The 17,658-nt window shown below is 37.4% G+C and overlaps 1 protein-coding gene across 2 annotated transcripts in view; it reads right to left on the bottom strand.

The window, feature by feature from the left end:
- Positions 1 to 17,658, bottom strand: part of DCC (DCC netrin 1 receptor) — a 1,302,902-nt gene that overhangs the window by 339,857 nt on the left and 945,387 nt on the right. For both annotated transcript variants that reach the window (XM_061400228.1, XM_061400229.1), the window contains exon 12: positions 15,540 to 15,589. In XM_061400228.1, coding sequence (XP_061256212.1) covers positions 15,540 to 15,589 — 50 coding nt within the window. The remainder of the gene's footprint in view (positions 1 to 15,539; positions 15,590 to 17,658) is intronic.

Genomic DNA, 17,658 nt, shown 5'->3' with positions numbered 1-17,658 from the left:
TCTGAGCACTTCAGCTCCATTGTCCAAGCTGATAGCCTCCACCCACTGATTCAGCCACACCCAGGTTCAGTTCCAGGACAGCAGGACAATGCGCAGACTCAGTCCCACCTGTAGCTGAGCTTCCCGGGTGGCTCAGTGGCAAAAGAATCTGCCTGCCAAGGAAGGAGCTGCAGTACATGTGTGTTCAGTCCCTGGGTTGAAACAATCCCCTGGAGAAGGAAATGGTATACCACTCCAGTATTCTTGCCTGGAAAATCTCACAGACAGAAGCGCCACAATCCATGGGGTCACAAAGAGCTGGACCCAACAGAGCATGCATGCACGTAACTGAGGGGCAGCTTTCTAGACCCAGCATCTCATATGCCAAGAACAACTCTTTGACTATATCAAAACTAAGTATGGTCAGAAAATGCTTCAACAACCTCTAATCAATATGCAGGGACAAGCACTGCTCCCTTTTTTTCCTTAGGCCACACCACATGCCATATGATCTTGGTTTATATACGATCTGACTAGGGATTGAACCCAGGCCCCTTGCATTGGGAGCGCAGTCTTAACCACTGACTGCCAGGGAAGTTGCTGCTCCCTTTAACACAGGTAGAGAAGTCAATTTCTTCCATGAAGACACAATATCTATTCAGTCTCAGATGTTGTCAGTCATTTGTCAGATTCTCATTCATCGCTGCCATTCATGGAGGTGTTGAGATTCCTGACTGATAAGCATAGAAGCATCTTATTAAAGCGGAGCTGAAGTGTTTAGCTAGTGTCTGTCACGTGGTACTTACTCAATGAATATTTATTATTCAACCAACAAATGAATAAATGAAGATATAAATGAATAGGCACAGGAAAGAATTCACTCAAGATTTTAATGGAAATAACCTTGAGGTTCTTTCTTGCCTTTTCGCTAATAAAATTTCTAAATTAAGAGACCATTTGGAGATTTGTTGACTTACAATGTTTCCTTTAAGTATCATGATACTTGATTTCAATTTGATTTGATAAGCATTCAAATGAAACACAGATTTCTTTTTTTCTGAAGTACAAAAAAGAAAACTCAACTTGGAAATAAATGTTGAAATATAGACATCTATGGAGGATTAGATACTGATACTACTGCTATGGATATGCACATGTATTCTTTGCAACATGATTCATCTAAGCATAAAAGATAAAAATCTATGGTCAGCTTCATATTTTTAAAGGATGCTATTGTTTATAGTCAGTATAAGACATTTCACATAGAAATTCCTTTTGTGTGTCTCTCTTCAACTTTATCCATGTAAAAATAACATAGACAATGATCTAGTTAATAGCTACTGCCTCAGCTAAAACGAAAATGGTCTGTCAAATAGATTGCACCGAAAGATGAGAAATGTTTAGGTGGAAGGAACTTGAGCTACTACACAGAAAAATCCTACAAAATTTCTTATCATTTACTATGGAACAAAGTTATTTGTAGTAGACACAAGTAATTTCTCCCAGTTCCATTAAGATTAGATATGCAATTTGATCTGAAGTTAATTTTCTGAAAATACCAAATTGTTCTTCAATACTTTTTAACCTACCATTACATACATACTGTTCAATGTATTTGAAAAATCCATTTATATTCAATATGTAGCATACTTTCTATAAAATGTTCAGGAATCAGGAAGAAGATACTCTTAGATTCTGCCAGTTTCACAGTTTGCCGGTGGACGCGGTGATGTTTTCGGCAGTTCTGGAAAATCAGTGAAGGCTACCGCTTTCTATGCCAAAGAGCAACATAATAAATGAAGTAAGTAGCTTTCAGTGTTGAGTGTTATTGGGAGTATACATTCCAACTGCATAATGTTAGAGGTTTTTTTTTTTTTTTTTTTTTTTAAAGAGAGTAAACTAAAATGACCTCAAGGGAAAAATACATTAGATTTAGGTTGGTTGCTAAAGCAGCTATATCTTAAAATAACACTCTTATTTAAACTGTTGCACTATTACCTGGCAAGATTTGCTCTATAGTTATCTAATTTACTACCACTTGGTTTAGTTTTGTTTATTATTTAAATTAACAGTGTTTTCTAATACAATGTATGCCCAGTGTTCTGGTTTGCATTTTCTCTAAATCTAACAAATATTTCCTAATGGTTCCAGACCACAGCTGCTGATTAATTAGAGGTTTTGTTTTACAGCCAACAAACCTTTAGGACTAAGGTACAATCCTTCTCTGTGATCTCAATTTTTCCCTTTCAAACTTTCAATAAAATATATACACAAAAATGAACTCAAAATGGATTAAAGATCTAAACATAAGACCAGAAACTATAAAACTCCTAGAGGAGAACATAGGCAAAACACTCTCTGACATACATCACAGCAGGATCCTCTATGACCCACCTCCCAGAATATTGGAAATAAAAGCAAAAATAAACAAATGGGACCTAATTAACCTTAAAAGCTTCTGCACATCAAAGGAAACTAGTAGCAAGGTGAAAAGACAGCCTTCAGAATGGGAGAAAATAATAGCAAATGAAGCAACCGACAAACAACTAATCTCAAAAATATACAAGCAACTCCTACAGCTCAACTCCAGAAAAATAAATGACCCAATCAAAAAATGGGCCAAAGAACTAAATAGACATTTCTCCAAAGAAGACATACAGAGTGCTAACAAACACATGAAAAGATGCTCAACATCACTCATTATCAGAGAAATGCAAATCAAAACTACTATGAGGTACCATTTCACACCAGTCAGAATGGCTGCGATCCAAAAGTCTACAAATAATAAATGCTGGAGAGGGTGTGGAGAAAAGGGAACCCTCTTACACTGTTGGTGGGAATGCAAACTAGTACAGCCACTATGGAGAACAGTGTGGAGATTCCTTAAAAAACTGGAAATAGAACTGCCTTATGATCCAGCAATCCCACTGCTGGGCATACACACTGAGGAAACCAGAAGGGAAAGAGACACGTGTACCCCAATGTTCATCGCAGCACTGTTTATAATAGCCAGGACATGGAAGCAACCTAGATGCCCATCAGCAGATGAATGGATAAAGAAAGCTGTGGTACATATACACAATGGAGTATTACTCAGCCATTAAAAAGAAAACATTTGAATCAGTTCTAATGAGATGGATGAAACTGGAGCCTATTATACAGAGTGAAGTAAGCCAGAAGGAAAAACACCAATACAATATAATAATGCATATATATGGAATTTAGAAAGATGGTAACAATAACCCTGTGTACGAGACAGCAAAAGAGACACTGATGTATAGAACAGTCTTATGGACTCTGTGGGAGAGGGAGAGGGTGGGAAGATTTGGGAGAATGGCATTGAAACATGTAAAATATCATGTATGAAACGAGATGCCAGTCCAGGTTCGATGCACCATACTGGATGCTTGGGGCTAGTGCACTGGGACGACCCAGAAGGATGGTATGGGGAGGGAGGAGGGAGGAGGGTTCAGGATGGGGAACACATGTATACCTGTGGCGGATTCATTTTGATATTTGGCAAAACTAATACAATTATGTAAAGTTTAAAAATAAAATAAAATTAAAAAATAATAATAAATAAATAAAATTGAATTGTCAAAAAATACATATATATATATATATATATATATATATATATATATATATTCTAGAACTTGGAATTGAGGAAAAACCAGAAGTACACTGGAAAATGCCATAAGTTTTCAAGATTGTTTAATATTTTGTTAAGAAAAGAAGAAAAGTTGTGACCAACCTAGACAGCATATTAAAAAGCAGAGACATTACTGTGCCAACAAAGGTCCATCTAGTCAAGGCTATGGTTTTTCCAGTAGTCTATATGGATGTGAAAGTTGGACTATAAAGAAAGCTGAGCACTGAAGAATTGATGCTTTCAAACTGTGGTGTTGGAGAAGAGTCTTGAGAGTCCCTTGGACTGCAAGGAGATCCAACCAGACCATCCTAAAGGAAATCAGTCCTGAATATTCACTGGGAGGACTGATGCTGAGACTGAAACTCCAATACTTTGGCCACCTGATGAGAAGAACTGACTCATTGGAAAAGACCCTAATGCTGGGAAAGACTGAAGGCGGGAGGAGACGGGGACGGCAGAGGATGAGATGGTTGGATGGCATCACTGACTCAATGGACATGGGTCTGGATGAACTCCAGGAGTTGGTGATGAACAGGGATGCCTGGTGTGCTGCAGTCCATGGGGTCGCAAAGAGTTGGACACAACTGAGCGACTGAACTGAACTGTGTATTTGGTTGAAGTATCAGCTTTGTTCACTTAAGAAACTGCAGCTCCTCTGAGGTGCTTTTTCAGCTCATCAGAAACACATCATTGGGAGATACAGAAGAATGTAGATTCCTTCCAGGGAAAACTGGAAAGACAAGGAAATGTGTGTGTGTGTGTGTGTGTGTGTGTGTGTGGCTGAAATCTCCTCCTCAGCTCTCCTTCCTTAGCATCTATACCCATCCCTTCCTATGAGCTCCATCTCTTCCTCCAGAGTTCCATTGGCTAATTGAATCCATCTTCTAGCTGCTGATCTAGAACTTACCTTCTGCCTGGAAACTATTCCACTGAGAGCTTACAGCACTTAAAGACAAACCTTATTGTGAATTCTGCTTTGTATCACTTAACTCATAAAACCCCAGAGTTTGGAGACTATGTGGCCAAATGACCAACAACCTAAATCTGGGTTCAAATCCCAGTGCTGCCACTGCCTCCCTGTGTGACACTGGAGCCCATTACCTGGTCTCAAAGTATGAGTGGTCTCCTGGGTAAAACGAGGAAAATTATGCAATCCAATGACCTTATCGTTTTTTTCCATTATGTATCATGCCTTCACTCCAACCATTTTTTTCATTAGTTCTAACTCTGTGGGTCTTCTTTTTAATCACTTCCTTACCAAACCAGTTAATGTCATCCCTTCCTTTCTGGTAAACTGTGAACAGAATAAAACAACACTAACTACCTACCCCTGGCCAGCAACCAAACAGCCAGCCATGGAAAGGAAAGAAAACACAATTTTGTTGGCCTGTTTCACTTTAAATTCATGAGACACATCTCAGATGGTCAGCCCACACTAATGTATGTTATGATCCCTTTCCATGATTTGAAATAACTTTTGCTGTTGTTCAGTTGCCAAGTCGTATCTGACTCTTCAAGACCCCAAAGACTGCAGCATGCCAGGCTTCTCTGTCCCTCATCATCTCCTGGAGTCTGCCCAAGTTTATGTTCATTGCATCAGTGATGTCATCCAAGCATCTCATCCTCTGTCGCCCTCTTCTCCTCCTGCCTTCAATCTTTCCCAGCCTCAGGGTCTTTTCCAATGAGTTGGCTGAAATAACTACTGGTATTTTCCCAACTTTTCCCCTCTCTTCAAACCCTCAATACTTCATTACACACTGGTGATGATCTTTCCTCACACTCTTCATCTTTCAGGTACAAACTGATTGGCACATCTGTATCCACACCCACTCCCTCCATCTCTGCTCATCTTACCGAGCTTGAAGGATCTGTTCCCCTCCACCTGTCTGCTAGATCCTCTGCTGTCTTGTTTACTCAAAGGTTTGCACTCTTGCAAGATTCCACTCTCTCTTCTAGATCCTTTATACTGTATTCTTTCCTAAAGTTGCAGTATCAGTCATGTTCAAAAATAAACAATAAAATGTCCCTCAAGTCTACCATATCCTAAAGTTCTCGTCCATTTGTTTGCTCCAATTCAGAGAAAAACTTGTCAAGAACATCCTTTGTTCACTCCACACTGTCCTCCAGCTTTCTATCTTCATGCTCCCCCCTGCCAAAGTGGTCACTTCGCTGCTGTTAATTCGACTCTTTCCTCAGTGCATGTCATAGTTAGCAGCATCTAATCATCCCCTTTGACCTCTGTGACACTGCTGCTGCTGCTGCTAAGTTACTTCAGTCGTGTCTGACCCTGTGAGACCCCATAGACGGCAGACCACCCGGCTCCCCATCCCTGGGATTCTCCAGGCGAGAACACTGGAGTGGGTTGCCCTTTCCTTCTCCAATGCATGAAAGTGAAAAGTGAAAGTGAAGTCGCTCAGTCGTGTCCAACTGGCAGCGACCCCATGGACTGCAGCCCACCAGGCTCCTCCATCCATGGGATTTTCCAGGCGAGAGTACTGGAGTGGGGCGCCACTGCCTTCTCCGTCTGTGACACTAGGCCTCTGCTTTATCCTACCACTCTTGTTCCTTCTCATCTAATTTCTAAACGTGTAGTGTCTCAAGACCTAGACCCTGCTTTCCCAACTATTACCTCTTCCTGTGCATGTGTTAAGTCGCTTTAGTCGCGTCCAGCTCTTTGTGACCCTGTGGACTGCAGCCCCCTAGACTCCTCTGTCCCTCGGATTCTCCAGGCAAGAATACAGGAATGGGTTACCATGCCCTCCTCAAAGGGATCTTCCTGATCCAAGGATCAAACGTGTGTCTTTTATGTCTCCTACATTGGCAAGCAGACTCTACCACTAGCACCACCTGGGAAGCACAGAATATTAGAGGGGTCTAATCATATGTCTAGTAGTAATCTTAAATTCAACATGTCCAAAAACTACTTGATTATTCCCTCTAAACCAATTTTTTTCTCCAGTCATTCTTATCTCATTTAAACAACTCCACAATTCACTTTTTTAGTAGCAAAGATCTAGTCTCAGTCCTTGATTCTTCTCTTTATCTGTGTTGTGTATGTGTGTGTTTAATCCAACCCACAAGCCATCTTCTTGGCTCCAGATGTAACACATATGGTTTTTTCCACTTCTCTCTTCATCTGCTCTAATGACACCCAGGTTTCGGCTACAATTGTTAAATATACAATAGATCACAGAACTGTGTCCTAACTGGTGTCCTGGCTTTCTCTCTACCCTATCCCCAACAATTTTCCCCATAGCAGCCAAAATCGTCTTTTAAAAAGTTGAATGAGATTGTTCCCCTTTCAAAACCCTTTGCATCGTCCACAGAGTGAATCCCAATGTTTACCATTCCCTGTAAAACACCATGTGATCTAGCCCTGACCCCATGATCTATCATCCACGCATGCTGGTATTATTTCAAGTTCACAATCATGCACACATGATTTGGAACACAAGCTTTCTCAAGACTTTTTTTACAAGTTGTTAGCTTTACTTGGAATCATTTACTCTAAAAGTGACGAAACTGGTCCTTTTTGATATTCTTGTCTCAGCTTAAGTGTCATCTTCTTAAAAGGCCCACTCCTAACCATCTGATTTAAAATTAGCTTCCTCTCTACCATATTGCCATGTGTAATTTAGAAGGACATTTGACTGACTTAATTGTAGCTTTCCCAGCAATAAGCTTGGCTCAAAGTTAATATTCTAACCATTAATCTAATAAACAATACTTACCTTATAGGGTTATTATAAGGAGTAAATAGGGCTTTAATTACTTAACATACTGTCTGGCACAAAACACCTGCTGAAAAATTACTGTCCTTATTACTATTATTATTATTATGGTTATAATTAGATGCTCCTTAAATATGTGCCAAGAATGTTAATTACCATACTCATGCTAATGTCTTAAATCTTTCAGATGAAAGATTTGTTTTTCAACATTTGTTTTCTAAGGTAAACAATACTGTAAGCTATACTAGTGAATTGAATGTTCCAAGATCTCTAAAATCAAATTACAGACTTAGCAACTGCTTTTACCTACTGGTAGGACTAGGCCTGTTTCTTGTCCTCTACGTCATCAACCATTCCAACTACACGGGCAACTTCTATGAACTAAATTAAAATCAGAGGTCTTATCACTAAACCTAGGTTCATTTAATTTAAGTCCAGTATTAAACCTACCACTTTTCAAAAATGTATGACTTGAGGGAAATCTCATTAAATTTCATGGAAAGGCTAACGTGAGCTTTGCCTTCAGACCCAACCAGAATCGGATCCATTAGAAATGGATGAAGTACAAATTACAAGGTGATATAAAAGCAGGATTAGAACTCCAAAGAGAATGGTATTCTAGCACAGATTTCAGACTCTTTGTCACAAGCCTTATGTAGGTATGCTAAGGGGCAGTAACTAGACCTAGGAAACAGCAGAATGTAATAACCTCAAAACGCACAATGGCAAACAATGATGTATTCAGGTATCTGAAGTGAGAAGATGAGAACTTCTAGAAAATGTTTTTCTATTCTGTTTACATTATAAAACTTAATAAAGATATCAAGATTTAATCCTGTCTCTTATTCAAATGATGTAATAAATGTCTTCGATGGTTCTTAATTCCCTGTTCTTTAGTTATGCACATAGGCATGTTATAAAGACTTTCTAGATTCACTTCTAGCGTTTCCTAATTTCTCCCTCTTTCATGTACTTTTTGTTTTTACTTCAGATTAATTCAGGTAAGAATGTAGGAAATAAGGTTATTCGATTTTTAGAGTACATTGCTCGGTGTGGAAAGAATGCCTGCACGTGTGCTAGGCTGCTTCAGTCGTTTCTGACTCTTTGCAACCCCATGAATCATAGCCCACCAGGCTCCTCTGTCCACGGGGTTCTCCAGGCAAGAATACTCGAGTGGGTGGCCATTTCCTCCTCCAGGGGATCTTCCTGATCCGGGGAACAAACCCATGTCTCCTACATTGGCAGGCAGGTTCTTTACCACTAGCGCCACCTGGGAAGCCCGTTGGAATGCATATTGTGATGTTGTGATAAAAGATAAAAAAGGTTTTAAAGATAGTGTTTACTACAAAATGCTTTCATAGAAAGAAATCATTTGGGCAAAGCAGAATTAAACACTTTTCACAGCCTTTTATCTTTGATAGAGGACTTATTTTTCTCACAGTTTTTAAAAACATCATTGCTTGGAAAAGTACCATATGTACCTAAGGAAATGAGTGATGGTGTGATACAAAGATATGCTTAGAATTTCAAGAGTGTCCTCTTCTTCGACTTATTTGTGAAATGTATTTAAATGGTATGATACATTTATATTATTAAAATTTAGTTATGCAAATGTTTTTACTGTCTTAATATCCTCATTCATAATGTATCTATCATGTTTTCAGTAAAAAAAAAAAAAAAAGGTGGAAACTGTTGACTTCAAATGTTCAAAATAAATCAAAGGATCAATGTAGCTACTACCTAGAGTTCTGATCTAACTTATGATGGGATATAAAACTGATGCTGATGACCAAGATTACGTTTCCCAGAGTTCCTCCAGAACAATCCCATGCAGGTGTTTCTGGTTCTTTACTGTTAACTATGAGAGTTGGCTTTATCAGTAGATTTAAAAAATAACTCATTAATGTGAGACTGTGTAAGAGAAGTAAGCTGAAAGCAGTATCAACGGAAAGGGAGTGTTTCTTTCCACCCGCCAGAGCATCTGCCTCTGTTCTTAACCACTGCAAGTCATGAAGTCCTTCATTCCCCCGTGAAAGTGAAGACTTAAAATTCTAACTTCTTTATTTCTCTATTAAGATAAATTGAAAGGGCAATAATAAATTTTCTGTGTACTGGTTTCCTCTCTTCTTTAAATAAAACAAGTCAAGATACAGAAAGTAGAACAGTGGTTGCCAGGGCCTGGAGGAAGAAGAAAGAAGTATTGCTATACTGTGGGTACAGAGTTTCAGTCTGAGAAGATGCAAAGAGTTCTGGAAATGAATGGTGATGACTGGGCAACAATATCAAAGTATTTATGCCTATACACCGTGTATTTTAAATGGCTATAATGGTAAATTTTATCTGTATTTTGTGTTTTCTTGTGTCTGACTCCTTGCAACCCCATTGACTGTAGCCTACCAGACTCCTCTGCCCAAGGCATTTACCAGGTAAGAATACTAGAGTTGGGTGCCATTCCTACTCCAAGGGATCTTCCTGACCCAGGGATCAAACCCACATCTTCTGTGTCTCCTGCATTGTCAGGCGGATTCCTTACCACTAGCACTGCCTGGGAAGCCCATGTATATTTTACCACAATTAAAAAAAATTTTTTTTTCAAAAGAGTAAGTAGGATAGCAGATATCTGAATATAGGTTCTATACAAATTACAGACCAAATACAACTTTATTTTTGAGGGAGTCTCATGAAGTATTACATATTGCCTTATTTTACTATAATACAAAAATGTATATCCACACTTTGTTTTTTGTCTAGTCTACAAATTTTAGACAAAAAAGAAACCAACCAACCAACCAACAAACACCAACAATGACTAGACACTAAGAACTATTGGGAAACATTCCCTTCCTTAGAATTATGCTCCTACCTTATGCTCTTTCCCAAATACTTTCAGTCACTGTTTCTGGACTTTCTGTATGCTCAAAGAACAGTTACTTAATGAATCAATGAAGGGATCAGTAACTAAAAAAATGCAAGAGATCTGTATCTACTTCAAATGAATTCAACACGCCATAGTCCAGCAGAAATGGTCTGTGTATTATGATTGAATACAAATATCAGTATGAAGTTTGTGAGTATAAGCATTATTGCAATGCCTGTTTCTAATTTATCTTTATGTGAAATCAATCACCTAAAGGTCACCTAAGGTCACCTAAAGGTCTCCTATGACTCCTTCCCCACATTAAATTTGTTTCAGAAATTCACTATATTTGTGAGGGAAGGACACAGAGTTCTGGCTCCAAATAACTCAGTGGCCAAAATGTACCTTCTGAAGGATCCGGGATGATTCAAAGAGAAAAACCAAAATAGCTTTTTTCATGACCAATCGAAAGCCGTTACACAACACAGAAGAGAGAGATTGACATTTACAATCACAGTGAGATGATAGGAGTGGTTCTGGAACACCTGTGTAAACAGCATAGCTTTAGGGAGGTTGTGATACAGCAGGAAGTGCTGTTAATGCAAGTGCCCTCTGCACAGCCAAGGAAAGACAATCTCAATTTCACACACACACACACAGACACACACACACACACACACACACACACACACACACACACAAAGACCCTGCTCCTAAAATAGAAGATCTACAGAATAACATAATTCAATTGGCCCGTTTTCATTCTTCCAATCTATCCCCTTGTCCTTATTTTCACACAAGTGAACATCCCAGTTGGGAACCAAATGCAAAAGCCTCACTCAGCTCTCCACTGGGCCGTCACTTCTGTTGATTTTATCACTAGCCCAATGACAGAAGAAACACACCTCGGTCAAAACCCTTCTTGAATATGTGCGTACATGTATAGCTGATTCACTTTGCCATATAGCAGAAACTAGCATAACACCATAAATCAACTACACTCCAGTAAAAAAAAAAAAAAAAGTGAAATATTTCTGTATCTGTCAAATCTTAAATTGAAAAGCAAACAAACAAACCCCTTCCTGTCATGACACATATTGAGAAACACAACCTTTTGAGGCTAATTCAATGATACAATGCTTAAGATTCCCCTTGTGTTAATAAAGTATTAATTAGTTAATCACTTTTTAAAAGACAGTAAAACATCTGGGACCAAAATGATCAGTTTGCTTTCTGAAGTTGGAAATTGCTATTTTAATTCTCCCTTTGGGTAGTTTCTGGGTAAAGGGAATTTCATGATTGCTAAACTAATTTTCAAGTTATTAAAGCATGCCAAATTATGCTGAAACATGGGGAAATGAAATGCCTTAAGATTAAAAAAGATAACCAGTCACATCTTTTACTGTTGTAGTGATTTCGATCACATTCTATTGAACTTGGAGTGACGAACTGGGTAACCCTTTCAGGGCGGGCTAGATGACATCCACATAGATGAAGGATAACAGTTTCAACAGTGGAGAGGTGACATCCACATAGGTGAAGGATAACAGTTTCAACAGTGGAGAGGTGACATCCACATAGGTGAAGGATAACAGTTTCAACAGTGGAGAGGTGACATCCACATAGGTGAAGGATAACAGTTTCAACAGTGGAGAGGTGACATCCACATAGGTGAAGGATAACAGTTTCAACAGTGGAGAGGTGACATCCACATAGGTGAAGGATAACAGTTTCAACAGTGGAGAGGTGTAAAGGTGATGTAATGAGAGGAGTCTAATATTCTGCGCTTGAAGTCTCTAAACGTGCACAATGACCCATGCCTGGAGTTCTACAGTGTTTTTTTTTTTTTCTTCTTATTTGGATTTAGTGATTCTTTCCTTGTAATCACCCCATCGTGCTCAGCTGATAAATACCTGGCCATGTGAGTTAATCAATATACCTGTGCCGTTTTCTCAAATTCTGTAAAGATAAAATGATTCAGAAAAGGTATAACAAGTGAAAATACATTCAGAGATGTTTGGAAGCCACGAGAGATTTTAGAGATTCTCTCCAGCTCTCTCATCTTATCAAGGAGGATAAAATGTCTACTTTGAAGAGTTACAACAGATTAAATGTGGTTAGATGAAAGCTGAATTTTCTCTCCCATGTTTTCTTAATAAACTGTGAGTTCCATGAAGGGAAAGACTGAGTTAGGTCCCTACCTTTATATTTATACACACACACACGTGTGCACACACATGCACGCGCACGCACACACACACACACACACACACACACACACAGTAGATAGTAAGTGTAGAGTAACATTAAATTAATAAATGAAACCAAAACACAGTGCTTTTCAAGATCTCAGAGAGCTACTGAAAGAGTCCAAACACCAAGAATACCTTGAATCTCAGTATACCCTAAATTGTCTTATTCTGAGAACTTCTGTATTGAAATAAAGGAAAACAGTCAAGCGCTAACTTAATAAGCCTTTTGAATTCTACAAGCTGTACATTATATACCAACCAATTAATTAAGTTGTAATATTTATTTCTTCTAATAATAGTTTTCAAAATAAAATCTTAAGAAAATTATCCTTACAGAAAGTTTTGCTAACAAAAAGTTGCACTTTAAATAAATACAGTAAGTCACTATTTTATCTTTTCTAGTGAAGATGTTATTTCTTGTTAAAAAAAAAGTATTTAGTATAAGAAAAATAACCATCTAATCATAACCATTAACTAAAAATAATATCTATAGGTCAAGCTGTTCCTTCAAAATAAGACGTGTTCACAGGTGGCATACAGAAAAGGAATCTAGTCTGTTTAGTGATTAGTTTTATAAAGGCAATCTACTACGCTGGACCAGAAAATTCCTTTGGTCCTTTATCTCAGTGTATTAGGACCACTTTTTTCGCATGTCCTGGAATATGATTTTTGGTCCATTTGGCTTATAGATGGCCATACCATAACAAATATCTATAAACAAAACTCTCATATCTTGTAGTCACTTCTCAGTTCTATGTACAGAAATCCTAGCCACCTGTGTGCAAACACTAAGACATCTCCTCCTTGACTGTTAATCAAAAGTTCCATAATTGCTGATATGACATAGATAAAAATTTAAAGTATGACTCTTCCTACTATATTAAATAAAAATCCCATAAAATTCATAATTCTATTGGTCAAAAAGAATATGTCAATTTTTCAACTACAACGTTTCTTTTTAAACAAGCATTTTTTTTCCTTGAAATGGTAATCATTAGGAGCAAATATTAATTTTGAGAGCTCTTCTTTTAAAGAAGAGTATACAAAATAGAATATTGTTAGTGTTTTTCTCTGCATCAACATATTGGGGATGATAAAACAGTGTTTGATCACCCAGTTATTTTCCTCTTGGTAACAATCCAAGAAAAATAATTTATAATTCCTTAAAAGCTAGGAAAGAAGATAATAGAGAGAGGAAGGGAGAGAGTAGGAAGGTTTCCAGTGTTTTGCTCTGCTGTGTTCATTCTGAAAAGCTAATGAACAAGTTAAATTTTATGGTAGTGCAATGCTACAGAGATAAATTCAGGAGGACAGAATCAGGAATGTTAATATTTGCTTGCTGCAAACACTGCAGAGTATAGAAGAGTATGGCCTATGATATTTGTGTATGTATATATACACACACACATATACACACACATCAGTTGAAAAGTCAATTTTGCCATCCAGGAATTCCCTCTTATAGGAAAGTAATAAATTCATATTCAAAGATAGCATCTAGAGTCATTCAGTAATGCCTTATTCACATTCAGAGGAAAACATTTATCCTATGCTGAAGCAGACTTTTATGGGATATGAGCATATACATGCGAAAAGAGCTTATATCAATTTCTATGTTCTGTCCTGGAGGAAAGATATACAGAGGGTGAAAGTCTAATAAAAATGAGTCATTAAAACAAGAGAAACTACAATATGGTCTCCAAGATTCACTCAATGGCAACCTACAAGAATTGTTAAAATCTACTTGACTTTGATTTGGCAATCTCTTAACAAGAACAGCACAGCTATAAAACATTTAACGTTGTTGTAAATAATAATGTCACTTCTAGGGTAATGTCTATTTCTGGTTATTTCCCTTTAGCTAATTTTTTCTCCCTTAATTCAATTATTTTTCTTCCTTCTAAGTTTAAATTTGTTTCATTCATTTGCATGCAATTAGTGCCTAAAAATATAAAGGGTAACCATTTTCTAGAGATATTTTTTCATTAGCTCCAAAAGATAAATTCATTGGCAGAGGTAAATCTGATCAAAATCAGACTATGACTTCATCAGAGGCATCTGCAAAATATGGCGAGGAATTCTACATTGAATGAAGTCACAACTACTGATACTAAGTTAGATCCATTGCATATGGTATATTACTACTTCCTCATGACAAATCAGTGAGGGAAGAATTAACATTCACATTACATGAATATATAATAGAAGCTGGGGCTCAGTCAGGTTTGAGATTTTCTAACATCAGACACAGTTACTAAAAGGGAAAGCTAGGATTAAATACCAAAGTATGACTTTCTCTAAGACACATTAAATTTCCCTGTTGTCTTCTACAGCGTGGAGACCAGTTAGGCCAACCTCCTCACTGAGGTCCAGGGAGAGTGAAATTACTTCCTTGGGTGCACATGATCAGATGATGAAAGAAGGAAGCCAGATCAGTCTACTACATGGCTTAGGCTTGTTTTCAAGGCTGAGTGAGTCCTCGAAATAAGGAGATATTTCCAGAAAACTGATTCTGGCATTAAACTCCTTATCTTTAGCTATACCCAGCCTAATTTAAGGCCTTTTGAAAGTTACATCAACTTTTCAGGCCAGGAAAACATTCATCACTGAGAAACACTGCTTCATAAATGTAACCTTATCAGACCCCAAGAACAGCCCTCCACGTCTATAAGAGAAGAGGGATGATAATGAAATAGTCAATTCTAACTAAATCTACCAGGAAACAAGGTCTCTCCTTATCCCACCTCTTGAAGTTGCTTTTTTCATTCCCACATTCATTTTTCCACCCAGCACATAATGTCCTGTACTGATAAATATAGGTGAGTAAATAACTGTTACTTAATGGAATAACCTTTAATCGTTGAAACGTTTATAGAATGAAGTATACTGGAAGAGAACAACCCTCTTGTTTAATTCAAGTGTGGAGGACGTGGGATTAGTGCCATGCACTGTGTTGCTCTGGAACATTTGCTCACGTGGGAGCCGCCATGCACCCCAGGCAGTATAGCTGGGTGACTACAAGTTACACGTGTATAAGTAAGGAAGTAGTAAACATTTCCACAACTCACCCTCGAATTAACTACTTCCAGCGAGACGTTCTGAGGAGGGGCACTTGGCACTAGAAGAAATCAAACAAGGTGAGACCAGTTATTGCCAAAGTCATGAAAGAGAAACCCCAACCCTCTTTGAAAAGAGAAAGCACATATTTTTCACAGTTTGTAAGAATAATTAGGTAGGTGATTCTAGGTGGCACTTCAATATTTTCCTGGAGAGATGGAAAATAACTGCATTTGTTTATATTTTTCTCTCTTGGTGGGCCAGTTATTCATCTAGGGAGCCTCCAAAACACTTAGGCAAGAAAGCACCTGCAGTGATACTAAATACTGCCATTTAATTACAGCTTCCTGGTGATAACCTTCCCAGAGGAACCGATAAAACCACACAGGAGATTTCCTGGAGTGGTTTTAAAGGCTTAAGATATTGTGCTTTTCAGGACCTGCATGGTTTTATGATGAAATATGTCATTCTAATGGTCACTCTTGTTGCTTAATCCCTTTAATGCAAACTTTATTATCCCCTAAAAAGTGAAAAGAAGAAACACATCCCCTTTCTTTTCACACTTTGTAATTAAACCCATGTGTCACAAATGCAAGCAGGTTACCGGAGAGCATTTGGTGAGTGAATTCTATTAACAAGGGAGCAATTTCTTTTTCTTTGTGGGTTTTCTAGGTATTTTGTTTCTCCTACTTGCATTTCAATTGTTTCGCTACTTCATGGAAGGTGGAAGAAGATGTACAGCCTCCTGTATAATACTTCTAAATGGATATTTACTATATCAAAAAGTGAATATTCTATCACATTGGTAATTCTAAGACAGCCATTCACTGAACGACTGATATATGTCAAGTACTATTTGGATGTAATGGGTGAATCATAAAAAAATGAAAGATTCCTGCCCCACAACAGGAATATAAGTAGCTTCAGTAAATGCTTCAAGATAAATGCTTACTATGTATGAATCTGAGTATTCTTTTCATGAAAAATTGATAAATTTAATAGAGAAAAAATGCTTTCAGCATCCTGAAAACTTTAAGTGCTATTTTTGTTAAGTTTCTCTTCCTTAATTTGAACTTGGACGATATCTATGTTTTCCCGGTGTACTTATATTTGCCCTGAATTTATTTATGTCCTACTCTGGTTTTGCCTTCTGAAAAAGAATCACTATGATATATGTCTGATTAATCTTTATATCCATCAAACTGACGTTCAATTAATATTTCCTGACTCAATAATTAAACAAAAAAATGAATACTTACTCAAATATTAGCTCCTAGACCTTTCTGTACATGATGGGAAGGATAATTACTTCTTTTGTTTTGGCTTTGAACTGCTTGTCTTAGTACTTGATGAAAGTTAACATCAATGTAACTTGTGATAAAATGTTTATCAGAGGCTTGTTCATGAATTGGGTCAACAAGTATTCTTTCAAAAAGATATTTCATGATTTACAAGATAGACTTCATTTTAAAATTCATTGATTATATTATTATTTTCTTATCAAATACAGAATATAACCCTCAGAGGAACCAGAAATTTTGTCCTTTTGACACTGCATGCCCAACGTTGATGTGTCCAGCACATGGGGGCACACTTAGCAAGTATTTGTTCAATTAATCAATTAATAGATTATAAGTTTCTAGTAAAATATTTTTCACGTTTAGGGTTCTGATTAATCAATTTACTCAATAATAAAAATGTTCATTATTTTTGCAAATGTATTTTTTAAATTAAGCTATAACATATAAGAAAATGCACAAATATTTCAAAATCTATGACTGGATAAAATGGTGTGTGTGCGTTTCCATTTAAATGCCACCTAGATCAAGATATAGAACATTATCCATATCATTTGCTGTATCTTTTTCTGGAAAGCTCACTTGTGTCCCTTTTCTGTTAATATCTTTCGGGTAGTAGCCACTACTTTTAGGACCTCTAAATCCAGAAATTAATTTATTTTATTTTGAGCTCACTAGAAACAAAACCATAGTTGTTGTCTTTTTCCCCCCTAGGCTGGCTTCTTTGGATAATTGTTATTTCTTGAGATTCGTTCATATTGTTGCAAGTAGCAATAGCTTTTTGTTTTCCTGGTCTATAGTATTATAATATATAATTGCCCTAATTTATATT

Source organism: Bos javanicus, chromosome 24 (assembly GCF_032452875.1).
Source record: "Bos javanicus breed banteng chromosome 24, ARS-OSU_banteng_1.0, whole genome shotgun sequence".
NCBI lineage: Eukaryota > Metazoa > Chordata > Mammalia > Artiodactyla > Bovidae > Bos > Bos javanicus.
Note: the sequence above shows the minus strand (reverse complement) of the source record. Positions and strands in the feature narration are given on the sequence as shown.